This window comes from Phlebotomus papatasi, chromosome 1, assembly GCF_024763615.1.
Source record: "Phlebotomus papatasi isolate M1 chromosome 1, Ppap_2.1, whole genome shotgun sequence".
NCBI lineage: Eukaryota > Metazoa > Arthropoda > Insecta > Diptera > Psychodidae > Phlebotomus > Phlebotomus papatasi.
The window spans coordinates 20,934,354-20,960,812 of NC_077222.1; the positions used below are offsets into that span (position 1 = coordinate 20,934,354).

Sequence of the window (26,459 nt, forward strand, 5' to 3'; positions counted from 1 at the left end):
TTATGGAAATAAAAATAAAAATATTATTTTAAGTGGATTAGTCATAAACGATCCAATTACACTATGCAACACGGTTTTGTTAACGGAGATCTCACATGGTACGTTTGATAGAGTCAAGTCCCCTGATTAAGAATCTGGTCTTGGTTTTGCTCCTATACGTAACAATTTTTTTTATTAATACTTTTATATTTTTTCAGCTTTGCCTTACATTATCCATTATATCTCAGGTTCTAGTGAACGGAACTTGAAAAGTGTGGGTGCGTTGGAAAGCTTATTAGTCGAGTTTCAATTTTGATAATTACAAAAAACCTTGTAAAACCACTCCTTCGGGGTGTAAAATTGAAGTTTCTCTACAAATTACCAAAAAAATGGTCCTAAAGTGAGGTTTTAAAAATTTGTATAAAATAAACTAAACAAAATATTAAAAATCCAATGATACCAGGTGATAGGCCACACTTAGAACTACAATTTTGTTCATCTGAGACATCGCGCTCCGATCACTTTAAATGCCTCATTTGTTGGTTTTTGTCATTTTCCAAAAATATCAAGTACATATTTTAAAGCAAATTTCCTAAAGATTTCTGAGAAAACATATTTTAAAACTTGTGTGAAACATACATAACTGTTAAGATCTTTCTTTAATTCGATCGGGGGACCATTAACATGATTTTCTTTAACATCCCCAATCAACATTCAGCCACGTGAAGAAACCCCTAAACTCCTTTTGGAATGCTTTTTTATGATTGGTAGAAAACGCATCAGCAAATATTTCGTAAATGCATTTCAATGACTTTTGATCATACTTTCATTTAAAATTAGCCTCTACTAGAAATAGTATTAGATGGATGGATGGAAATAAATAAAAACAAAAATTGAATACTTAAAGGAAAATTGAGAGCTTTTTAATGAGGGTTGATTGGAAATGTAAATGAAAATCATGTTAATGGTCCCTCGATCGAATTAAAGAAGGATTTCAACAGTTATGTATGTTTCACACAAGTTTTAAAAGATGTTTTCTCAGAAATCTTTAGGAAATTTGCTTTAAAATATGTACTTGATATTTTTGGAAAATGACAAAAACCAACAAATGAGGCATTTAGAGTGATCGGAGCGCGATGTCTCAGATGAACAAAATTGTAGTTCTAAGTGTGGCCTATCACCTGGTATCATTGGATTTTTAATATTTTGTTTAGTTTATTTTATACAAATTTTTAAAACCTCACTTTAGGACCATTTTTTTGGTAATTTGTAGAGAAACTTCAATTTTACACCCCGAAGGAGTGGCTTTACAAGGTTTTTTGTAATTATCAAAATTGAAGCTCGACTAATGAGCTTTCCAACGCACCTACACTTTTCAAGTTCCGTTCACTAGAACCTGAGATATAACGGATAATATAAGGCAAAGTTGAAAAAATATAAAAGTATTAATAAAAAAAAAATTGTTACGTATAGGAGCAAAACCAAGACTAGATTCTTAATCAGGGGACTTGACTCTATCAAACGTACCATGTGAGATCTCCGTTAACAAAAAAAGTTGTGAATTTGTTGCATAGTGTTAGCGAAGCGTTCAGATTAGCACATTTGACTAACTATAACTCTTAATTATCCACTCATTTCCTTATGAATTTTCTTCCTCAATTTTGTCTAAATTTAACCACATTCTTGATTAAGAACACAATAAGCCAATAAAACTGTTTAAAGTTTAGAAGATTCCCACACCATCCGAAATACCTTACTATTAAAATAAATACAAACTTGGAAAATAATGAATAACAATAGATAGTAAATTAATAAAATCTCAATTTTCTTGGTGAGACTTCAGGGTTATTTATCTTTATGATCGTTATAGACAAAATTATGAAGTTATTAGTAGCAAATGTGAGAAAAAATAAATTTATTAATTTATATAATTTTGCTTAAAGTAAATTACACGCAGGAGAATATTGTTTTCTTCGTAGGGGAAAGTGAGGTACCGTTGAAGTGGGGCAGCTTTAAAATAAGCAAAGGCTCTTTCTCCTATTTTTAAATGAAACTGAACATTATCATGATAAAGTTCAAAACCGCCCCAATTCAAAGGTGCCTAACTTCCCTCTACGTTCTTATAGAAATTCTTACGTAAAACAATAAGAACCACGTATTCTTAAAGATTGTTTGAGACAATAATAAAGTAATGCATTGAAAAATGCTCGAGGACTTGTATTTAAATTCAAAATATTTCTTATAAGCCTTTTAAAGTTAGATTATAAGATCTGTAAAACCTGGATTTCTGTAGGACAGTCAATTTACAATTAAGATCATATAATGATTAATGATACAGTAATTTTAACTCGTATGGTTTCTTATACAAAAATCCTTAATATATTATGCTACCTACATTAATGACCTCATTTTCCTAAGTTATTAGCCCATGATAAATTACTTGCATCAACAATGTTGAACAGAAGTAAGTGAGAAAAAATGTGAATAAACAGTGGCAGCAAAAAGGAGAAAAATTTCAATTGATCTATTTAGAATTGTCTGCCAGATGTATCAAGTGAAAAGTTGTGGAAAAGGCTATAAATTGCTATGATTCCAGACAACCTATTGGATAATTGAGACAAATTGTATGTTATTCCAATAATTGATTTTTTCTCCCGGGGAATCAGTTTTTTTTGTCGATTGGCGATAAATGATTGTCAAGGTCATGTTATAGCCCTTTAATGGGAATCATTTAGCATGGGGGGTATCATTACCAACATTATGCTGGACAAAGTGGCAGGATGTTTTCTTTTGCCACATTCAAGCATACAATTATCCTGTCTGATTTCTCTCCTTCGGGAAAATTGTCGTGCAATGAGAAAAGGAGGAGACACAATTATCATATTCTCCTCATTCAAACAGACCATTTCCTTCCTTCGACGTATTTGTTATATTGGCAATGAGATAAATTACAGGTTCAGACTAAAAATAGATAAGCATTGTTCACTTTATAATTTTATACCAATTTGAAAGAAAAGTGACTTACACTTCGCGGAGTGCTCGAATTAGTGACTACAAAGCTTTGTTTACCTTATCATCGATTTTATTTACCGGGTCGCACCAATTAGAAACTATTCACAATGCTATTCTAAACCTTGCTATGCTATTCTTAAATAAAATTGAGCCTTATCGTGATATAATTTGAGTGCACAAACAGATCGAGAAGCTAAATTACATTATGATATGGCTCAGTTCCACTTAAACATAAGAGAAAAATACCAATTTCAAAGGTGCCCCACTTTCCCCTACCAAAATTTAGAGGATAAATATTCTCAAAGATAAGCACTGAGTCTATTTGGGCCCTAAGGAATACATGACAATGGTCATTGTAATATTTTTGGAGCTATAAGTGCCATGTCTTAGCAAAATTTAAATAAACCCGTATACTTCATGTCAGCAACACATATGCTTGATAAGTAAGTTCCAATGTGTGCTCCAATGAATCAAGTTCTTCAGTTTCTCCGTACAAACCTATTCGGGATTCTAAGACCTTTCAAATGCATTGAAATTCATACTAATCGATTTAAAATTGCCTTCTTTAGAGCCTTTTGAAGTTTTGATATCGAAAAATCTTCAACAGGAAAGGAACCTGGTCATTGGGACACAATACATGAAACGACCGCAATGATGATCTAAGAAAAATCTAAATCCTAACAAAATTCCCTCGATGTCTACCTTTCTAGATCCTAATGGATGTACAGAAACATAGGGGGAACTGGGGCAGTAGTAAACTGGGGTATTTGTAAACACTGTGATTTTTTTCATTTATTTTAAGACTCCAGAGGATAAAACCCATAAGCATTCATAGATACCATGGGGATGTATGTCCACAGATGAATTGGTCAATAAAATCCTAATACTTTAAAAATAAAAATCATTTTTCCCGAAAATGTTGATATTTCAATTATTTTGGTCATTTGGATTTCCACCTGGAAATTAAAAACTGTGTAAAATAATCGAAATGAAGCAATACTAGTTCTTTCCTACATCTTTTAGGATTATATTTATGCATTTACTAGACAAATTGAGATTCTCATTATTTCAAAAGAATTAATAATTGGTCAAAAAACAGCATTTGGGGTAGATGTAAACAGGCAATTTCAATTTCACAAAATGAGTAGGTAAAAGAGCAGGAAATTGACCTTCATGCGAAATATCTATATTTCATAGATTACGAAAAAAATTGGTGGCACTGTGTTCAATAAAAAGTCACATGATGTCAAAATATGGGGAAAATCCATTGAAAAATGTCTTTGATATGCATGGTTTTAGTTTTTTTGCTATTTTAATTATTCTTTGTAAAAAGTGTAGTGATTTTTTGAAAAATATACCGTTTTTATATATCTCTTAAGCAATTAAAATAATCGAAAGTGGTGCAAAGTTAATTTCAAGGGTGGAAAAAAGGGTGTTTACATCCTCCCCAGAAAGTGTTTACTTCTACCCTAGGTATTTTGTGAAAAGAGAAAAATGCACAGTGACTCAAATTTTATTTTTTTGGAAAACTCAATTGTTTTCCAGCATCCGCATTACCCTCGACGAATTGCCTATACCCAAGGGTAAAACATGAGCTAAGAAATATTTTCCAAAAAATCACGGTATCCTTGGCAAATCACCTCAAATTCGCATCTATCGAAAATGGTTACATGTGCCCCAGTCTCCCCTATGTACGTACGTGGGAGAAAAGTATTAGGTAAATATAGAAAAATAGACGAATATACATCTCTCTCAATAAAGTTTGAGCAGATGCTTTGCCAATTTAGGTGTGACACTGTGAATAAAACAACAATTTTGATATCTTTTTTTGCTGCCTCCCCTATCATTTCGAAATCAGCACAAAAGCTTCTTCCCAGAGACCAAGTCAATTGACTAGAATTTCCAATGGACTCTATTGTTCTGCTATTTCACCTTTTCTGGTGGATACTTGGCCGGCGAACGTACAGAAACGAGGAGAATTGGAAAGTGATTAAGAAATAACAATGTTGGAGAGAAACCCCACCTGACAGGGTGCAATATTTATAGTTTTGATTCTTCTTTTTCACCATCAGATAGCAGAAAAGAGCTTTTCCCATTCTCAAGCCAAACACTGGATGTTTTCTTTGCTGTCCAAACTCCCAAAGGGAGGGGGGTGGATGGGCCAGGGAAGGGGACTTTCAACGACGAAATGAACCATTTAGCAGTTGAGCATTTTTCTACCTTTCCGGTTGGTTTTTTTTCTAGCATTTGCTCCAAATAGATTTAATTGTGTTCAGTCATTCCCACAGTCGCATATGGTGAGTTTGAAAAGACGAGGTATATAGAGGTGATTTAATTAAAATTCCTATAATCTCTTCGTCTTCTTCCGCGCCCACAAACCAGAAGCCGGCAAACAGGAAAGAGAGATATAGACAAAATTTGCAAGGTGTTTGACCCGCACAATATCCCCATAAATAACAGAATTCTCATGGTATTAGAGATTAAGTTCCTCACACACTTTGTGTTCGCCCCCATCACTGAGAGAAATATAGTTCAAGGAAATTCATAGCAAAGCCGAAATAATAGTCCGTCTTTACCAGTTCATCTTGAAATTAATATGAAAGATTTTCAAATTATTAGATGGATACTCCATAATCTAAAATATAATTTTGAAACGTAAATTTTCGAATTTACGTTTCAATAAAAAAAAACATTTCAAAAGGTTTGACAAATTTGTATAATTTCTTTAAAAAAAAATATCATAAAGCATGTTTATTAAAATCAGTAAGTCAACTGAGATAAATTTAATTATGAAAAAAGATATTGGGATTTTATAAAAATCAAAGGTCATACAAAATATCCAACTGAATTAATCGATCCTAAATGTAATGGTATTTTCAGGGGCCCATCAAGCCTAATAAAAAGTGAATATATTTTTCACTTTTCCTTGTAAAAATTTTGCAGCTATTGTACCGCGACTTAAACAAATTTGCTCGTAGTTCTTGTATTATTTCGGCGAGCATTATGAAATATGTATTTTTAGATAGCTTTTAGTATACGATTTCGAAATATATCAGACTTATAAGTCAATTCTCTTTAAGAAAAAACTTGCCAATAGTCTTCAGTGCTTCTATGCAAAAACTTGCAAATTCCTTGCAAATTCTTGTACTTGTTCTTACAATTTATATTTATAAAAGTATTTAGGATCCTATAAATTCAAAGGTAGGGTAAAAGTCAGCAATATTTTAGAAAAACGTAAGGTATAATTTGTTAGTTTACTCTGCAAATTAGAAAAAAAACAGAAAGATCTAATTGCTCATAAAATTATGAAAGTTTCTGTTTTAATTTACATTAGTAGCACCAAACTCATAGAAAAATATGTCAAATTAAAATACAGTAGACTCTCGCTCAATCGACTCTTTGTCAATCGGGCGAAAAATTTTGTTGACAATTTTCACGTTTAATTATGAAACTAATTTGCTCAAATTCGCTGTAGTTCTTTTTAATTTTTCGTGATTCTATATAATTGATCACTTTTTGTGGAATTTGCAAAGGCTTTGACGTCCAAATCTATCAATAAACCGGATGACATTTTGCCTCAAATGCCCAATTGAGAGAGGGTCTACTGTACTGTGTCCTCTACAAGAAATCTGCCGATTTTTGATCAAAGGAACATAAATACTTTTAGAAGAAAATAAATTCAATTTTTTCAAATTTGAAGTTTGTTTCACGCCTAAAGGATACAGAGTTCTTAAACTTAAGGCTATACCGAAAATCGAAAATTATTATTTTCAAATATTGGTTCGAACATAAAGGGAAGTGCGACACCTTTCAATTTTTTGGCACTTTTGAAATTGGGCGTTCTTCACTAATTTTCAAATAGAATTGAGCCTTATCGGAATATAATTTATCTCCACAATTGGTTTGTTGAGCAATTATATGGTAATAAGGTCCAGTTTCGTTTAAAAATAGGAGAAAAATCCAAATGTTAGGCCCGATCTGACGAGGTCGGATTTCACCTAGGACCACAAAAGCTGAGATTGCAAAGAATCTCAGCTAAAACGCCCAATTTCAAAGCTGCCCCAATTGAAAGGTGCCCCATTTCCCCCTACATGAACACTCTGAAAATAGAATGAGACATTTGTGGATTAAAACTATTCATATATCCGATTTTCCACGTCAAACCATGTGCTATCGACAGAAATAAACGATTATTATCGGAAAAGGGGCTAAGTCTGGAAAATACAGCGGGGGTGGTAGCACATCACAGCGTTTTGATACTGACCTAGACCATAGAGGTACAATGCCACGGAACGAAGGCGTGTTACAATATCACTGGGTCAAGTCCCGATCAAAATCCCAAAAGCCAAAATCCCGAATGGGCCAAAATCCCGAATTCTTAAAAGTGTCATAGCTACTCCCACGATTTCAAAGGGAAATCTTCTGTGTTTTGGAAAATTATCCTAAACATTTTCCTCTATAATTTCATCCCTTTCAGTATTTTAAAAATTCGAGATTTTGGCTTTCGGGATTTTGGCTGCCACCGCACTGGACCATCCTATCGACTGGTCATCAACTACAAATAATTAATTTAACCGTTCTGCTTGAGATATCCTAAATTAAATTTCAAGGAAAAAATATTTTTGGTTAGCAAAATAAATCCAATTAGTTTTAAAAATATTCATAATAAAATATTCGGGACATCACACCCTGTGATACTCGCTTGATCCTCGCGCGAGCGCTTCTTCTTCCTTTCTTCAACTATGGAGCAGAGCTCTTCTTTGCGGCGGATAGTGACACAATCCGTCGTCTCTCAGTTTCGTTTAATGATTGTGTTAGGTATATCTGCGGCTTAATTCGTCGAGACCATATCTCCCCCTTCAGTCACATATTTGTTGGCTGCGATTTACCATCTCATCTGAGAATGAGAGCAGTGCTATTTTTGTTCCATTTGCTGATTTTTGGATGTCCTGGGTACCTGTCGTGTCTTCTGGTTAGGGGGAGTTCTGCCAGGGTTCGAGGACTTATAGTACCTAAAGTTCAAGATGACTGCCTCTATTGGTCGCTTTTTGTAAAAGGCGTCATTCTGTTTAATTCTCTTCCGAGTGATTGCCGTATTTCTGCGGCTGCTATTCGTAATTTCTATCTTCAGGCTGGATCCTAGAAGCAATTAATTTGTTTGTTTCTTGAACACTCTTAATTCTGAATTCTTGTCATTCTCTATTTTTTATGTTCCTCTTTTTTCTGTTTTTTTTTTTATTATCACAATTGTAAAAGGGATGACCCTATTCTTGTGATTAAATAAAGTAATAATAATAATAATAATAATGGTCTATAAAATGTTTCATTTTATCCAGCAAAAAACGCTATTTGTTCATAAATTTATTTTAAATAAATATGAGTACTAAAGTTGCCAAAATGATTCAATCATTGTCTTAATTTTCCTCTTGCCAAAAATATTTAACTATGCTTTTATGCATTAAAAAAATATGATTCCTGTTTCAATTATTTTATTTACTAAATTTGTTTATTGCTCTGTCATTTGCCCAAAAATATCTGCTGATGCCAAGTTCAAATCAGGGTGTTTTAAAGTGATTAAATTTAATTTGAAAAAATTCTTCTCAGATCATTAGGATTAGAATATTTCTCTCAGTGATCCAGTTGTGAGGCGCTCGGTTGTTTTCCTCACCAAGAAGATCCGGAGAGAAAGAGCAAATAAATTGGCGATTGAACTGCCCACTTTGGCGAAGCTGCGATCCAGCGTCATCATCACGCGAAAAAACGAATATGTATTGTTGATTCCCTCACCTCATCCACGCATTTAAAGATTTTTGTCCAACTGGCCACTCCACTCAAACCGGCCCCAACGCACTTGACATTGCGAATGGTCAGTACTGATGCTATTTCAGGGTCTTGATTTCACCTCACCAGCAGCCTCTAGCACTCAAATGTCTTTTCTCATCTTTTTCGTGGCAGGTTTAAATGGGAAAAGTGACATTGTCATCAGGATTATCGCATGGTCCGAGACAAATGGCATTTATGAATAATCTAGATTGAAACACCTTCGCAATGTCTTGTGTTTTGATAGACTCACCATGCTCTAGCAACTTTTTGCACAAACATTTTGATCCGACTGACTTAGAATTGAGAATCAGGGTAAATTCTCCCAGTCAATCAAAAATAATTAGTTTCACCCATATTCATGGCATTTATTCCTTTTATGACCAGAGGCATTAGTTCCATCAACTTGCAACTAGTTTTTCTAACAGGACTTTGCAATGATTTGTGAGGAAATTAGGTCGAAAAAAGGTTAGTTCTTATTCTCCCGTATTTCAGCATATTTTGCATAAATTATTCCAGCTTTTAATAAAGAATTTTATAGCTTTTTTAATTAATGTCTTTTATAGAAAAAATTTGAATTCTTATCTTATCTATTTAACATTCCATTTATTTAATTTTTATTAAATAAATAAATTAAATTTTTAATAATTTTATTATTCATTGAACCTTTCTCAGCTTTAAGGCTTAAACAAGTCACTAAACTAACTGATTTTAATATAAATAATTATTAGTTATTTATTAAAAGAAATCAATATCATAATTATATAATAAATTTTGTTTTCAAAGGAAAAGTTAAACCTGAAAAAGCTTTTCGGAAGTTAAACTAAGAATTTTTAAGTACAGCAAGAATTACACGAGCCCAATTTTACTTTAAATCTCAAATGATTTTGTATCAATCGGCCAAAGTTTTATTCATTTTTCCTTAAATTTTGATTAAATTTAAATTTCTTTTGACATTTTTGTATAAACTCTATTGAGCAGTCTGCAAAAAATTATTTTTAGATATTTCTACAACAAACTCTACTTTTAGGTTCAACAAGTATATTTGCGAATTTTTTATTTGCTATTTGTTTTAAAATACGAAAATTCTAAAACTAACTCCCTGGCTAACACATTAAGTGCTGATTAAGTATTTAATAAGTCCTTAATTCAATGAGTTACTTTTAAGGAGTTGTAGAATATTTAATTATTAAGAAATATATAGAGGGGAGACTGGGGCAAAAAGTCACAAATCGAAAAATTCAAAATTCAATACCTTCCAAGGTAAAAAAGATAGCGGCTCAAATTTTTTCCATAGATAGCCTCCACAGACCTTCTTCAATGTTGTAAGTTTCTTGGAATTCGAACAAGGAATTTAGAAAATAAAAAATATCGAAATTTTTAGCCCTATTCTTGAAATATTTTCCGTGCAGAAGATATCAAATATTGTCTACTTATTTTCCAAAATGTATGCACTAGTGAATATTTCCTAAATGATTTGGATTTTTTGAATAAGAATTTTTTTAGTTTCGAATTTTTGCCGTCAGATGCCACTGCTATCGTCCCAAAAATTTCTTAACTAAGGCATTAATGAGTACTTATTAAGGACTTACTTAATGCATTTCGTAAGTTCAATCAAATTTTTCTGCATATTTCGTTTAAACTCTTGGTAACAAAAAAAAGTGTCCAATAGATAAGCTAGAATGCCCATAAAAATGATAGGCAATGATGCATAAGTATATTTGCATGAACGCATTTATATATACATAATCCCGCTATGCATAATCGCGGGACCTAGTGTATCATAGCAATAAACTTAAAACAAATAAATGATAAGCAAATGAATTTTATTAAATAAAAAAAGAACACATTTTATCCAAATTGATTTATTTTTAACCCGAGAAAATTGTCAAATTATCTTCGTAATTTTGAATCCAATTTAAAATTCATTAAAGCTACAAAAATTACAATATTATCACATTAAAGACCAATGATATAAAATTGTAATTGTTCTTGAAAGTTGTTGTAAAGCATTCTACACAGTTCCATGCCAAAGAAATTTTCTGATGTTCTATGTTGTCTCGCCGGCAAATTCTTTGTCGTAAAAGCAATAAAATTTGAGATATGCAAATATGTCGAATTGTTTTATAAGTCATTTTACGACAAATACCACTATTTTTGCTATTTTTTATGTGTCCCAATTTCTTGTCCAAGTTTTCCCAATGGATCAGCTTGAGTCTAATTTACTCCCCCCTCCCTTCCCAAAAAAAATATCTCTGAAATGAATTTTATTATTTTATTTAAATTTGAATTACATTAAAAAGGCATTAAAATGTGAATCTCGGCATTGACTGCTCTTTTATAACTCAAAAATATTCCTGAGAGTTTAATTAGCTCATTCTAGGATATCAGAAGCGCAAAATCAATTAATAAAAGAAACAAAACGATGTAACACCTTTGTCAATGAGTCAATTAAAAGCATCTTATTTGCCTTGTTAATATTTCACACTCCAAGACTCTTGAATCTATGATCTCTTATCTAAGGTACAAACATTGTTAATCTGCTGAGCATGATCTTAAGTCTGGCGGGAAAATGAGAAAAAAATCTACTATATTACCTGCAGTTGATTGTGCGTGTAAAGGGACTTAAAGACCGAGAGTGAAAAGAGTATAGAAAACGAATTGGTTGAAAATGCAAGCGATATCTTCAATTAAATATTTCCTGTAAAATGCCAATTAAAGAAGATTTAGAGTTACATTGCAACATTGAGAGTGCAAATGCGAATGAGATTTGCATGAATTGCAATTGAATACCTTTGCTGGATTGTAGCAATGTACTGCCATTTAAAACATACCATCAATAAATAAATTGATGGAAGCAAGATACAATATATTTGTCACACAAGTGTATAAATTCATTAAACACCATAAACAATTTGCTATAATTAAACATTAATTCATAGATATTTGATTAGGTGTTAAACAAAGGATTTAATTTAATAATAACATATTAGAGAAGATCTACAATAATCGAAAATTATTAATCTTCAGGAAATTTAATAGTTACCCGAATGACTTTATAATGAAATGAAATAAATAAATAAATAAATAATCAGGACTTATAGGGGAAGTGAGGCAGCTTTGAAATTATGCTATTTTCTTCTATTTTTAAATAAAATTGAGTCTTATCATAATGTAATTTAGCTTCCCAATTGGTTTGAAGAGCTACATTATATCATGACAGGGTCAAGCTTCATCAAAAAATAGGAGAAAAAAACCTAATTTCAAAGCTGCCCAAAGTCAAAAATGTCCCACTATTCCCTACCCTATTTTTGTTTAGTTTAAAAATCTCAGAAAAATCATGTTAAAATGTTCTTATTAAATTATTTCAAATATTTATAGATATAAAAAGATTCAATTTTATTTTAAAAATCAAAAGCAGTTTTGAGTGCAATAATTTGAATAAAATATTTATTCGTTAGGAATTATAAAATACATACAAAAAATTGACTAGAACGTTTTCCTAAAATTGCCTCTTTTAGTAAATATGATAACTTATATTTAAATTTTTCATGCTTTAAAAACTGTTTTCCTTTTTATTATATTTTAAACACAACAAAAAAACTAAATTTCCATTGAAGATTTCCCAAGAATGAGGGTAAAAATTATTTTAATAGCTATCATATGATAAAATTTGAAATCAAATTTTCGTTTCGAAATTTAATTTAGCAAGTTTAAATGAAAAAAACTTCATTCTAGTATTATATAATACTTTCAACATGGTGTTATCACATTTGCTTAATAAAATTTTAATATGATTCACATTAATTGAATCTAATTTATCGTTCAAATAAGTAATTCTTGTCTTTAAAACCTCTTAATATTAAAATATTCATCACTTATAATCAACATTATCAATCATTTATAATTAATTACTTAATATTTAGAAGTTGACCTATTTATTGATAAAGTGGCTACCCCTTTTGGTCCGCAAAAATACGTCTCAATTAATTTATAGCATTTATGTGAAAATTAATGTAAATTAATTTTTTAATACGAAAATATATTTCGACGGTTCCATTCTATACTATTCTATCACAGAATGACAACTTTTCAGGAGAGCCATTTAAAGTTGGCGATTTTCTATGCTGTCCGTGTAAATTTTTTTTCGAAAAAATTGAATATCTCGTAACCCGGACGTGGGATGACTACCACATTTTCACCAGTTGTAAATCTCGGTCCCAGGAACAACATATCTCTCGGAATAATAATTCTAAGTCGAATTAGAATAGTATATGTAATGGAGCGGTCGATTTATGCTTTGATTTAAGTCAATTTATACCGACTTTTTCACATGCAGGTCAATTTTTAAATATCAAGTTATTCAAAGAAATAAATTACACCTTTGGACGCTTACCAGTGAAAATTAATCTGAATCACATCAAAATTTTAATGTTCAAGTAAGATAAAGTACCCTCAAGTCGGTCGGTTCCTCAACTATAGTCAATTCTTATAAAATTTTCACTCACTATGGAAAAGTACTCTCCCTTCGAGCGTTCATGCCTTCGAATAATACGAATTTCTTTTACTTTTCTTAAGAGATTTTCACATGACTATCACATAATTAACAATAAATTGATAATAAGCTAACTAACATACTAACATTTAATAGAAATGGCTCTTAAGACAACTTAAAGAAAATTCACATTATTCGAAGGCATGAACGTTCGAAGGGAGAGTACTTTCCCCTACAGGGCACTTTACTTTATGATTCTAAGGCAAGTTCATAATTATCTAATTCCTACTCTGTAACCAACTCACACTGTCGGCCAAAATTCTGAAAATCAAAATCCCGAATTAGTCGAAGTACCGAAAGCCAAAATCCCAAATGGTTCGAAATTCTGAATGGGTAGAATTCCGAAAAGCAAAAAACTCGACAATCCAAAATCCCGACCCATCCGTGATTTCGGCTTTCGGTATTTTGGCATTCGGAATTTGGCGATCGGGATTTTGACCTTCGGGATTTTGGCCGGGACTCCCGGCAAGGGAAGGCTTTGAACACTTAATCTTTTTCCCGTATTCTTCTAATGAATATGACTTATTTTTTTCAGGAAATGTGTGACTTAATACTGGCTATTAAAATATATTGCCATTATTGGTCAGATTCGTTAATGGAATATGGGAAAAATATGAAGTACACACGGCTCTTCGTTATCCGGCTGACGGGGGGACAAAATGACATTCAGGTTTTTTGAATGATCTACGGTTTTTCTATTTTGTGCTGTGTGAATTTATTGTCTCTCTGACAAAGAACAAGAGAATTTTCTTCATGTTGTGCTTATGTTTCATTTTTTATCTCAATTATGTATTAAAAACTTCGATACAATGATAATAATACTTTAATTCACTCTGGACAAACTGCATGCTTCGTAAAAAATTGTTTTGAATACATCAACCGCCAGTGTTTGGCAGCTGTCACCCGGATAACGAAGTGCCGGATAACGAAGATCCGTGTGTATTCGAAGTCAGAGTGTATGCGTAGTCTAAAAGCCTTCCCCTACTTAAAAATATTTTTATTGAAATATTATAAACTGTCACCTTTTTTCGGAAATTTAAATTCGCAACTTCAAAGTCGGCTTTAAAAGTCAATAATCAAAAATGATATTTTTCGAATTTCCAACTTTTATTTCTTTTCTCAAGCTTTTTTATTTCTTAACAGAAATAATTGCGGTGTAATATTATAAGTATGAGTAGTTTAAGATAAAATCAGCGAAATCCTGGTTAGCTTCTGGTCTAAAATGTGCAAATTTTCTCCGGAAAATCTTTTGGCAAATATTGAAAATTATTAAAAATTTTTTTCACTAAATATTTAAATCAACTGAGCTTTACTTCTAAACTTCTGTGAGCTTCATGTTCGAAATATTTTCGAAAATCTATGCTATTGAAAATCGGTTAAAATTAATTTTAAAAACATTCAATATTATGGGATTAAACTACAATTGAGTACATTTCGAACTATTTGTATATAAAACTAATATACAAATAAATATAGGTTAATAGAAGAAATTATTCTAAAATGGAAAAAGCTGAAAATATACTTTCATTTCACATAGTTCAATTTTTGTAGGTACTTTTAAAAAGAAATTTTGCTTTTTCTCATTTTCTGCAATGAGAAAGTATTCTACAAATCAGCGTGATCTATATTGACTTTAACTCTTTCGCGTCATTAGGGTCATATATGACCCGGGGAAAAAACAATTTTTTTTTGACTATTTACATTAATTGAAATCTATCGGTTTGTGCACGACATCATAATAGAAGGATGTAAGATTCTTGGCTAATTTTCTCAAGACTCCAGATATTCAGGAAAAGAAAATATTTGAGATCAAAAATCACTAATTTCGAACTTTGTGAAATGACTTTTCTTTTTCAAAATTTTTATATTCATTTATTTTTTTCAGCAAAAAGTTCTTTAGAAACACAAAATAGAATATTCAAAGATTGTCTATTGCATATTTTGATATAATAAACTACTCTCAATTTTCCAGAAAAGCGTGTAGAATTTTCCGGGTCATATATGACCCTATTGTCCCCAAGGGTAACAGTGTTTTCGTCCCAAACCTGCAGCGAAATGTAGTTGGGACATTGTTTTTCTTTGTGAAATGCAGGTGGGACATCTTGCTCCTGGACATTTCATCTTATATCTGATGAATTATAACATATTTTGCAATATTTTAAAGTATTCTGCAAGCGTCTCATATTGTGCAATTGTATTGTGAGTGAATAAATATGTGGATAAGTTTATTTTTGCCAAATACCACTCAAAATATTGTGACAGTGACTGTTCAAGGGATTACCAGGAAGATTCCTTGAACACCAGGAGTACAGTGTTCATCAAGACAATCCAGTTTGCCATGGTTTTGGCCAAATTAATAAGTTTAAGCAAAAAAAAACTCTTAAAAAGCCCGTGATATAGATTTTCAAAATGGTATGTACGTACATTTCCCTTGAGGACAACAGGGACATATATGACCCGGGGTTTTTCCGAGTTTTCACGCAATGGAATTTTTTTTTCCTCTCTGAACTATTATATTTGATCATAAAGCATTAGGAAAAACTCAATTTTACATGAATTCATCTGCTGAATAAAAGTGGGAAGCGAAAGAGTTAAAGCACAGAAAAGAAGCTTTTTTGTATATCTCAAGTCTGGATAGCTCACGGTCTCTAAAGACTTTTCGGTACTCAAAGTACAGTAAAATAAAGTAAAGTATAAGTAAAAGGAATTCGATAAATATTTAAAATGAATTATAATCATTGAAATAACAGAAAAGCTGCATTTAATAGATGAAATTCCAAGTTGAAGTTGTCTTTTCTAGTGTGAGTTTCATACCCTCCAAGGAGTTCTCTCCTGGTATGGTGCTCAAGACAGTGCGAAAATGGGTGTGCAATTTATCAAATTGCACACGACATTAGCAATCTCCTATATATTGTGCCTTTGATGTTTGCCTTAGTGCTCAATGGTGAACCCACCCGGAGTGGCAAAATGATTTGCATGGGGATTGCACTCTCACCAGAGAATCTTTCCCTGGAATTATGGTGAAGCGGGGAAGGAAGCAAGATGATTATGGCATGAATGTGAGGATAAGAAGTTGACTCAATTAAGATAACTCCTCAAGGCACCGTCTAGCGCTCCCACTTGGTCTATGTAGCCAATAAAACACCCATCACTCTACACTTATTGCCACGACAAGTGAAGATGACTTCCCAAGGTATTGCATATACAAAGATGGGGTGGAATATTCTCAAGATACCGCCACACTGACAATTGTTTACGGCTAATCATCTTGGGGCTCTACTGTTTCTTCCATTTTGCCATCTCCCAGGTATCGTCTCCGATCCCCATCGTCAGTGTCAATGGGAATTAAATAAAAAGCTCAGTTGAGGAGTGGTTAAGAGTGCAACTTTTACCAACTCTATCATGCTCCATAAATTCCATTCACAATTGCTTATTAATTCAAAATGTCTCTTCTCCACCTCATTGGTATGTCTCTTTCTGCCCATTCTCATTGCTTACCTCCAAGTGAGAATGTTTTGATGCCCAGTGAAAAATTTTCCACCCACCCAAACCCACCTCTTGCAAATGGTAAATACTTTCGCGGCGTCTCGACTGAAAGGGCTGACCAAGTTCACAATACTTTGCGAAATGCTCGAACCTATAACTTTGATTTTTACAAGTGTTACACTTTGCATTATTTGTTTAGGCGAGCATTGTGCTTAAGATATCAAACTTTTTTTTGAAATCTTATACCGCTTTATACCCTTTACATTTTCATATTATCTTTACCAGTTCATGACCAGTTCAGGTTCAGACCGATTGAAAAATCTCTTCAGTGACTACTCAAAATGATATGAAATTATTTTATTTAAATTTTAGATTTATCATTGGGCAGTGAACGGTCCATTACCGATTAATACTGGCTCATAACCGTTTTGAACCAAGTCACGCTGGTTGAAAATTCAAAAATCTTTGAATTACACTCAATCCCGACATTATGCACTGCAGGATTATGCACTTGACGGAATTATACACATACAATTATGCAAGTTTGCCTATCATTGGGAGTCAATTTATAAAATCATTTTTGAAATACGACTATACTACCCGCGTCGTATAGGGTAAAGTGGTACAAGTTGGACAGTGGTACAAGTTGGACAATGGTACAATTTGGACAGCGATTTTTGTCTTGATAAATTTAGTACTTCAATTTTATTTGTATATTTTTAATGCTTTAGTTTTATAATTTGGTTCCTTGTGCTTCAAAACAAATTTTGTACTATATTTATCAAGAAAAAAGCCATGTCCAACTTGCATCGGCGAATTGTCCAACTTATATCACTAATTCCAAATTATATCACTTTACCCTGATATGCAAATGAATTTTATTAAATAAAAAAAACACATTTTATTCAAATTGATTTATTTTTAACCCGAAAAAAATGTCAAATTATCTTCGTAATTTTAAATCCAATTTAAAATTCATGACAGCTACTAAAATTACAATATTATCACATTAAAGACCAATGATATGACCTATGTTACGACGCGTGAAATTTGAAAACGCTGTGCTTCTTTTTCAGAACAAAACTTTAATTTCTTTTATTAAGGTAAAATTTTTAAACATTCTAACCATTTATTGAATTTATTCGCTTCATTACAGGCTTCCGTAAATTTGAAAAAATACCTACAGGACATATTATCATAGAAAATTTATTCATCTACACCTTTGTAAAACACCGTTTTCTCTGCGAGAAAAGTGAGAAAACGAGAAAAGCGCTTTTCAAGCTATTTTAGAAAAAAACACACAAAAGACTGCAAATCGTTTGATCAATGCAAACAACAAGCGGCGAGACATAGCATTGACGTTCCTTTTCGCCGTGAGTCATCAGAAATTGCTTAGCTTTTTTGTTACATTTTGCTCTATACCTTTTGTTACTTTTTACCCCAAGTGGCCATTTTTAATAAAAGGATTTCTGGAGAAAAGAACTTTTGTGAAATTCTAAAATAGATAGCGGATTCGTATTCAAAGAATATCCAGATAATTTGGGAAATATTCACCAGTGCATCAAATTTAATATAAGTAGCTAATAATTGATATCTTCTGCAAGGAAAATATTTCAAAAATAGGGCTAAAAACTTCGATATTTATTATTTTCTAAATTCCTGGTTCGAATTCTAAGAAACTTACAACATTGAAGAAGGTCTATGGAGGCTATCTATAGAAAAAATTTGAGCCGCTATCTTTTTTTTACCTTGGAAGATATTGAATTTTGAATTTTTCAGTTTGTGAATTTTTGCCCCAGTCTCCCCTACTGTTTGTTAATGCATTTGTACTAAACAGTTGAATTTTTGTTTTTTCTACTCTTACTCCGCGCGAAATTCGTTCTACGACCGATTTCCTAAAAAATCAATTGCGGATATGCAAATTTTATCGATGCATAATGCCATTTCGCGCGTTTTTTTTTCGGTCCCGAAAATGTGCATAATCCCGAAACGGGTAAACTCTTTTTTGATAGAATTAGATATCAAAGAATTTGTGATTGTGCAGATTTCAAAGGCCTTCCAAATGAATTTAAACTTGTCCAAAGTCGAAATTCAAATCCAAAAATGAATTCAAAATCAAGCAAAAAACGCTTCCGAAAGCTATTAAATCATAATACAAGAAGAAAGCCAGATTTTAACCAGTTCCGGCCAAAATTCTGAACGCCAAGATCCCGAACGTCAAAACCCGAAAAGCCAAAATCTCAAAAACATTTTGACCAATTCGGGATTTTGGCCCATTCGAGACTTTGGCTATTCGAGACTTCAACTCATTTGGGATTTTGGCTTTCGAAATTTTAGCATGAGGTTCTGGTTTTCGGTATTTTGACCGAAATCCCAATAAAGCATACACAATAAAAAATTTTCAGCTTACATTTTCAATGTAAATTTTACATACATCTGTAATCGTGTGAACTGATACACATTTGTGTTATTTGTACACATTTTGCCTGAAAACTGTGTAATTTTAGACGAAATATGTAAGAAAATGTACACAACTGTGTAATCATTCGCAGTTAGTTACACAGTTTACCATAGCATAAAATTTAAATTACACATTTTAAGACTACGCGTTTTGCTGAATTACATATTTGAGTAGCTTTACAAGAACAATCGTGGTAAAAAAAGCAAACCAACGATTTATCCTTGTAATCTTTTTTTACTGTGTATAGACAAAGTCTTCCACACCATTGCATTCATCTTTGAATTATAGAATTTGTAGGTAGAGGGTCAATTTATTTATTTATTTATTTTTTTAATTATCAACAGCTTTTCCGTAATGAAGTCTCGGGGTTAGAATACCAAGTATAACCCTCCACGACTTCGTATTCATAAACTTAATGAAGCTAAACTAGATCGATCTCGAGATATTTCAAGACCAGATACTCAATTTGTTCCAGCCACCCTGCTCTGAGACTGTCCCGAGTTCGGGGCCTCCTTACAATCGCTTTTATAGTTCTTTTGGGGATCTTTCTTCATTGAAGTACTGAACATGACCACACCATCAAAATAATGGCCTATCAATAAAAAGAAGAAGAATCTTTTCAGCTCTTAGCTACCCACTAACGGCTACGTTCCTCACTCGATATCTAAGGGAAATACTCGTAAATATGGTAAAGATCAAGTGAGGAACGTAGCTGTTGGTGATGAGCTGAAGCAGGCTAGACTGAAGGCTTAACCCAGTTCTCGTATTGAATTAGGATTGGGTATTTACTCTTAATATCCAATCCTCAACAATAATTTCCTCAAAAATCATTCCTGAGATAAGGAATCAAAGGAGTTAAGCCAGATAGCTAAGCCCTAGGTCTCAAGGCCCATACAAGGGTCAAGGAGATACTTTGTTATGTCAAGAGATCATAACTTCGAAAATACGATCATGCTCAACGCAGGATTGAAGAAATATTTCCTAAAAAAACCAGTCTGTGAGTCATTTCTAAAGACCACAAGTCCCTATCTCACACCGTTTGCCCTCTAGGATCTAGACTCGATACTTTCTTTTAATTTTATTTTATCGAAACTTTCAAATCTCACAATTTTTCAAGCATATGGATCATTGGGATATAAAATGTTGAAATAAGAGTAAATGCTACAAAATCAATTGATTATATTTGCGCAGTGTTTTCACAATGAGTTCGAGCAATAAAATATGCTGTATGCTGCGCCAGGAGTGTGCTTGGCATCAACTTAGAAGCATTTTAGATTATTATGGCTGAAGTTGAGAAAATATCGTGATTACTGTCGTAAAATCTGACCATTTGCATATTTCCATTTGTTGAGTGTCCAACCACCTCCGTATTATATCCACTTCACCAATCCTTCGGGATGATTCCACAAAATATCGTCAAATGTCTCTTCATTCTATCTATGTTGAATGTAGAATTTAATCCCACTATTTTATTGACTTCACTCTTAACATTTGAGAGACAATAAACTCAATAGACTATTGCTATAGACATGAAACTTCAACACTTTTCCCTTCTTTTTCGCTTTCTTGCAGAGTCATTCAATTGCGAGAGTGAAGGATTCCACCCAGATCCAGATGACTGTGCTGTCTTCCATCGCTGTGTTGATGATGGCAATGGGGGTTATACGAAATATACATTTAAATGTGGACCTGGATCTGTTTTCTCTTCCACCCATAACGTTTGTGTTCATCCAAGTGAGTCTGATAATGAACGATGTGGCCTAGCTTCAAACTCTGTTGAGCCAGAATCGGAAAATCAACAACAGCAGCAACCAGCACCTTCATCAACTACAACACAAGCATCAACGGCTCCATCGACCACAAAATCAACCACAACTACAACTACTACCACTACTCCTAAGCCCAGTCCGACGTCAGATCCTGAGCCAGAACCAGAGCCAGAACCAGATGCCGAACCTGCACCCAGCACTGAGGATAAGGAAGGGCTCTGTCAGGGTGAAGGATTTGTAGCACATCCTACAGATTGCCGAAAGTTCTACCGGTGTGTATCAAATGAAAATGGTGGATACAATCGATACGAATTTGAGTGCGGTGAAGGAACAGCCTGGGATGATAGTATTCAAGGATGCAACCATGAGCACCTGGTTGAAAGATGTGGAGGTAAAGCCACCACAGCTGTAATGGGCGATGACCACGAGTCAGCTGAGAGTTCATCTCAATCTTCAAGCAGCCAATCATCATCTACTGAGATGTCTTCATCGTCATCTTCATCATCCTTTCAGAATAGCACTAGCAGTTCTAGTAGTAGCACTAGCAGTAGTTCATCTAGTAGTTCATCGAGTAGTTCAAGCAGTAGTTCATCTAGTAGCAGTAGCTCCTCCTCCTCATCATCCTCATCGTCATCATCATCAACCAGCGAACAGTCTAGTTCCAATTCAACTTCATCATCTTCATCAACCTCAGGATCTGAGAGCAGTAGTACAAGTTCTGGATCAGAACAGACAAGTAGTACATCAAGCTCAGGTTCCGAAAATAGCTCACAGACCGAGAACACAGAAAGCAGTAGTTCCTCTTCTACTGGTTCAGAATCTAGCTCATCGAGTTCAACCACTGATCAAAGCACTAGCGAATCATCTTCAAGTGCTGGGTCTCAAAATCAAACCAGTAGTGAAACATCAAATACAAGTTCATCATCCAGTGAAGAGAACAACAATCAAACATCTGGCAGTGAAAGTAGTTCTTCAACAGATAACACTCAGACTAGCAGTTCTTCAACATCTGGCTCTGAGAGTAGTTCTTCGTCTACTACTTCTGGTTCCGAAAGTAGTTCTTCTGGTTCCGAAAGCAGTTCTTCTTCCACTACATCTGGTTCCGAGAGTAGTTCTTCTTCTACTAGTTCTGGCTCTGAGAGTAGTGCTTCGTCATCTGGTGCAGAATCTTCAAGTACTTCTTCAACGGACAGTGGACAAGGCAGTGAGTCTGGTTCAGAATCAGGATCTGAAACTTCAAGTGCAGGATCTGGGGGACAATGTGAAAGAGATGGATTCATGGGTGATCCTGAGGATTGTCGTAAGTTCTATCGCTGCGTAGACGATGGTAACGGTGGTTTCGTCAGACATGAATTTACTTGCGCTGAGGGAACTGTCTGGGATAGTCAGCAGAACACTTGTAACCATGCTTGGGCTGTTAAAGATCCAAAATGTGGAACCGGAAGCAACACAGGTTCAGAATCAGGAGGAGAATCATCAACAGCAAGTCCATCATCATCTAGTTCTGCTCCATCATCAGAATCTCCATCATCTCAACCCACTCAGTCTACAACAACTGCTCCCGCTTCAACATCTTCACAGGCGCCTTCATCAACAACATCTGCTCCTTCATCGTCTTCACAAGCACCATCATCAACAACTCCACAATCTACCACAGGTACCTCAAGTTCCTCCCAAGCTCCTCAATCTACAACTCAGCAACCGTCAGGATCAAGTTCAACATCTCAACCACCATCAAGTGACGGACAATGCCGTGAAGAGGGATTCATTCCACACGAGAGTGATTGTAAGAAATTCTATCGGTGCGTCGATGATGGAAATGGAGGATTCACACGGTATGAATTCAATTGTGGAGAAGGAACAGTCTGGGATACTGCGACAACTAGTTGTAACTACCCATCAGAGAGTGCTGCACCATGCGGAACAGGATCATCCTCTAGCGGATCTTCCCCACCACCCAGTGGATCATCAACTGAATCTACAACAAAGGCCCCTCAAGCAACTCAACAACCTACTGAAACTCAATCGCCCAGTTCAACACAGTCTTCGACAACGACAACAACAACCACAACCACAACCACGACTACGACAACGACAACAGCTCCTCCCAGTAGCTCTTCATCAAGTTCATCTTCTGCAACAGAATCAACCACTACTACGGCTCCTCCTTGCAAAAACGAAACAAGCACAACCCCCAGTTCTCAACCAGCAGGTACTGAATGCCAAGGTGAAGGTTTCATGGCAGACCCAGAAGATTGCCACAAATTCTACAGATGTGTAAGCGATGGTCAGGGTGGTTACACAAGGCATGACTTCACATGTGGTCAAGGAACTGCCTGGGATGAAGCAGCACAAACTTGTAATTATGAAAGTTCGGTGGAAAGATGCAATGGTGGGTCATCAAGTGCTCCACCGTCTTCATCATCCGCTCCACCTTCAAGTTCAACAATGTCCAGTAGCTCCTCGGCGCCATCAGAAAGCACGACATCTGCTCCCCCGAGCTCAACAACTACGCAATCATCATCGACTACTTCTCCAGCATCATCAAGTGCTCCACCTCAGTCTTCTACAACTAGTTCTACAACAACGAGTTCTTCGACAACAAGCGCTCCCCCATCTTCGTCATCCCAAGCACCTAATCAAGGAAGTACAACATCATCTCCGTCTAGTGGAACGTGCGAAAGCGAAGGATTTTTCGGAGATCCCGAGGATTGTCATAAATTCTACAGATGTGTAGATGATGGAAATGGAGGATACACTAAGTATGATTTTACGTGCGGAGAGGGAACGGCTTGGGATGCTGATGCTCAAACTTGTAATCATGAACGTGATGTTGCAACATGCCAAAATCAAGGAGGATCATCATCTCCCCCTTCAAGTACAACATCCGCTCCATCGAGCTCTTCTTCAGCACCATCAGAAAGTACCACTAGCAGTAGTACAACTTCTGCTCCAAGTTCATCTAGTAGTACGACAACATCATCATCAACAACTACGACCGCTAGCACAACTACGACAGGTTCCTCGTCAAGCTCTGAAGCACCAACATCATCATCAACAGAATCTTCAACAACCGCTTCTTCATCAACCACTTCTTCCTCTGAACCACCATGCGGCAACACAACAAGTGAAATAAAGTGCGAAGAAGCAGGATTCTTCCCACATCCCGATGATTGTAGAAAGTTTTATCGATGCGTAGACTGGGAAAATAATGGAGAAAAATTCTCACTATATCATTTTGAATGTGGGGAGGGTACTATTTGGGATCCAGCCCTAGAAACATGTAATTATCCAGAAAGTGTTCAACCACCACGGAATTGCAAAACAACAAGTGACAGCCAGTCTGGAGGAGAATCTACAACATCTTCATCCACAACGACTTCATCTACAACAACTGCATCTACGACAACTTCCTCCTCAACAACTTCTACAACAACTTCATCTACCACAACATCATCTACAACAACTACAACGACACCCGCTGAGACTACGACAACTGGAACTGAATCTACAACAGAGCAAACAACTGAATCTACAACAGAGCAAACAACTGAATCTACAACAGAACAAACTACGGAGTCCACTACTCCTGCGACAACGGAAGAGTCCACTACAGAAGGAACAGAGAGCACAACTAGTTCAGAAACCAGCACGACACCACCAGAGTCTACGACAACTGAGCAAACAACGATGGAATCCACGGAATCAACAACCACAGGACAAGAATCAACTACAACTGGTCAGGAAACAACTACAACGGGCCAAGAGTCAACCACAACTGGTCAGGAGTCTACCACAACAGATCAGCCGACTACAACAACGGATGAATCAACAACTGAGAGTACAGAATCTACAACACCAGCAGAATCAACAACTGAAAGTACTGAACCCTCAACCACAGCTGAAACCACAACTGAAACGACAACTGCCACGGAATCTACAACGGAAACCACAGATTCAACGACTGAAGCAGCAACAGAATCAACGACGTCTCCACAGGAAACGTCGACAGATTCAAGTACAACAGATGAGAGTACTACTGAATCGACAATGGAACCAACAACTGAGTCAACAACTGAAGGAACAACAGAAACTACAACAGACGCTTCCACAACAGAAGAGACTACAACAGATGCATCTACTACAGAAGCAAGTACCACAGAAACAACAGAAGAACCAACATCAGAGCCAACAGAGTCTACAGAAGGAACAACTGAGGGTACTACGGAAGGAACTACGGAGCAGCCAGCGCAAAATTCATCGTGCCCACCGTTGGAGAGTGGGCAGGCTTACTTTGTATGCCCCACAGGATTCAGAAGACATCCTCAGAATTGTAGTCAATTCTACCAGTGTACTCAGCAACAAGACAGTGAAGACTATAATATTGTTGTATTGAGCTGTCCTGAAGGAACAGTGTACGATGAAGAGGAGACTCAGTGCTTGCCGCCTGATCAGACAGAACCATGCCAGTCCTCGGGAAGACGATCTCTACGCGGACTTGTTGAAAAACGATCAACGGTAATTTGGTTGTAGTGGCTTACAAATTCAATTGATTGATTTATATATGTTTTTCTTGCAGATCCAAGTTCGTAGACCTAAACGTCTCTGTCCCAGAGAAGGTTACTTCCCCTTCGAAGACGGCGCTTGTAGTACAATGTTTGTCAAGTGCGGACGATCACTCGAAGAGGATAAACTCGAAGGAACGCTGTATAGGTGTCCTAAGGGTTACGCCTACTGGCATGTTAGCAGACGATGCGAGAAACCCGTGAGGATTCCAATGTGCCGAATCAATACGTACGACGACCGCAACCGAATCCCCATCGAGTGGATCAATCTCGGCCGGGGACGAAGCCTGCGAATATAGATTTAGAAATATTTCCTAGCGAGATAGGCCTTTAGGTAGTTTCGTCAAATTTTCAGTCAGGATTTAGTGGCTAGAAAGAGCCATGCGAATTAATTGTTAAGTATCAACCACTTTGAACTGATTTATTTTAATATTATTTCTCAATTGATGTGCTTTGCATCGAGAAAACAAAGAAGAGGTCTGGTTCCGTTTTTGACATTTACAGGCGTGCTAGGCTGTCTTGAACTCAGAACTTTGACCTTTTCTGGGACAACTTCCGGTGGTGGGGTATTTATAATGTGTAATTATGTACTAATCGACTTTCATGAGTCTATTCCGTTCAACATCATCCGTCTATTTCACGCGCACATTTCTTTAAGTGAAAGTCGTGGTGCAATTTTAAGGTACTCACTAGGTTAGGTTATATCAACGAAAGTCGCCATATGAGAAATTAATTAATAAATTGACATTGTAAATAGTGTGAATGTGCATTTATAGAAAAAAAGAATGCAAATAAATGTCTATTTTAAAGAA

At 35.0% G+C, this 26,459-nt stretch overlaps 1 protein-coding gene across 1 annotated transcript in view; it reads left to right on the forward strand.

Annotated features, from left to right (window-relative positions):
• LOC129798175 (mucin-2) overlaps positions 1-26,459 on the forward strand; it is a 68,941-nt gene extending 42,482 nt beyond the window's left edge. The window contains exons 3-4 of the mRNA XM_055841184.1: positions 20,886-25,600; positions 25,662-26,459. Of these exons, the coding sequence (XP_055697159.1) occupies positions 20,886-25,600; positions 25,662-25,946 (5,000 nt within the window). The 3' untranslated portion in view covers positions 25,947-26,459. The remainder of the gene's footprint in view (positions 1-20,885; positions 25,601-25,661) is intronic.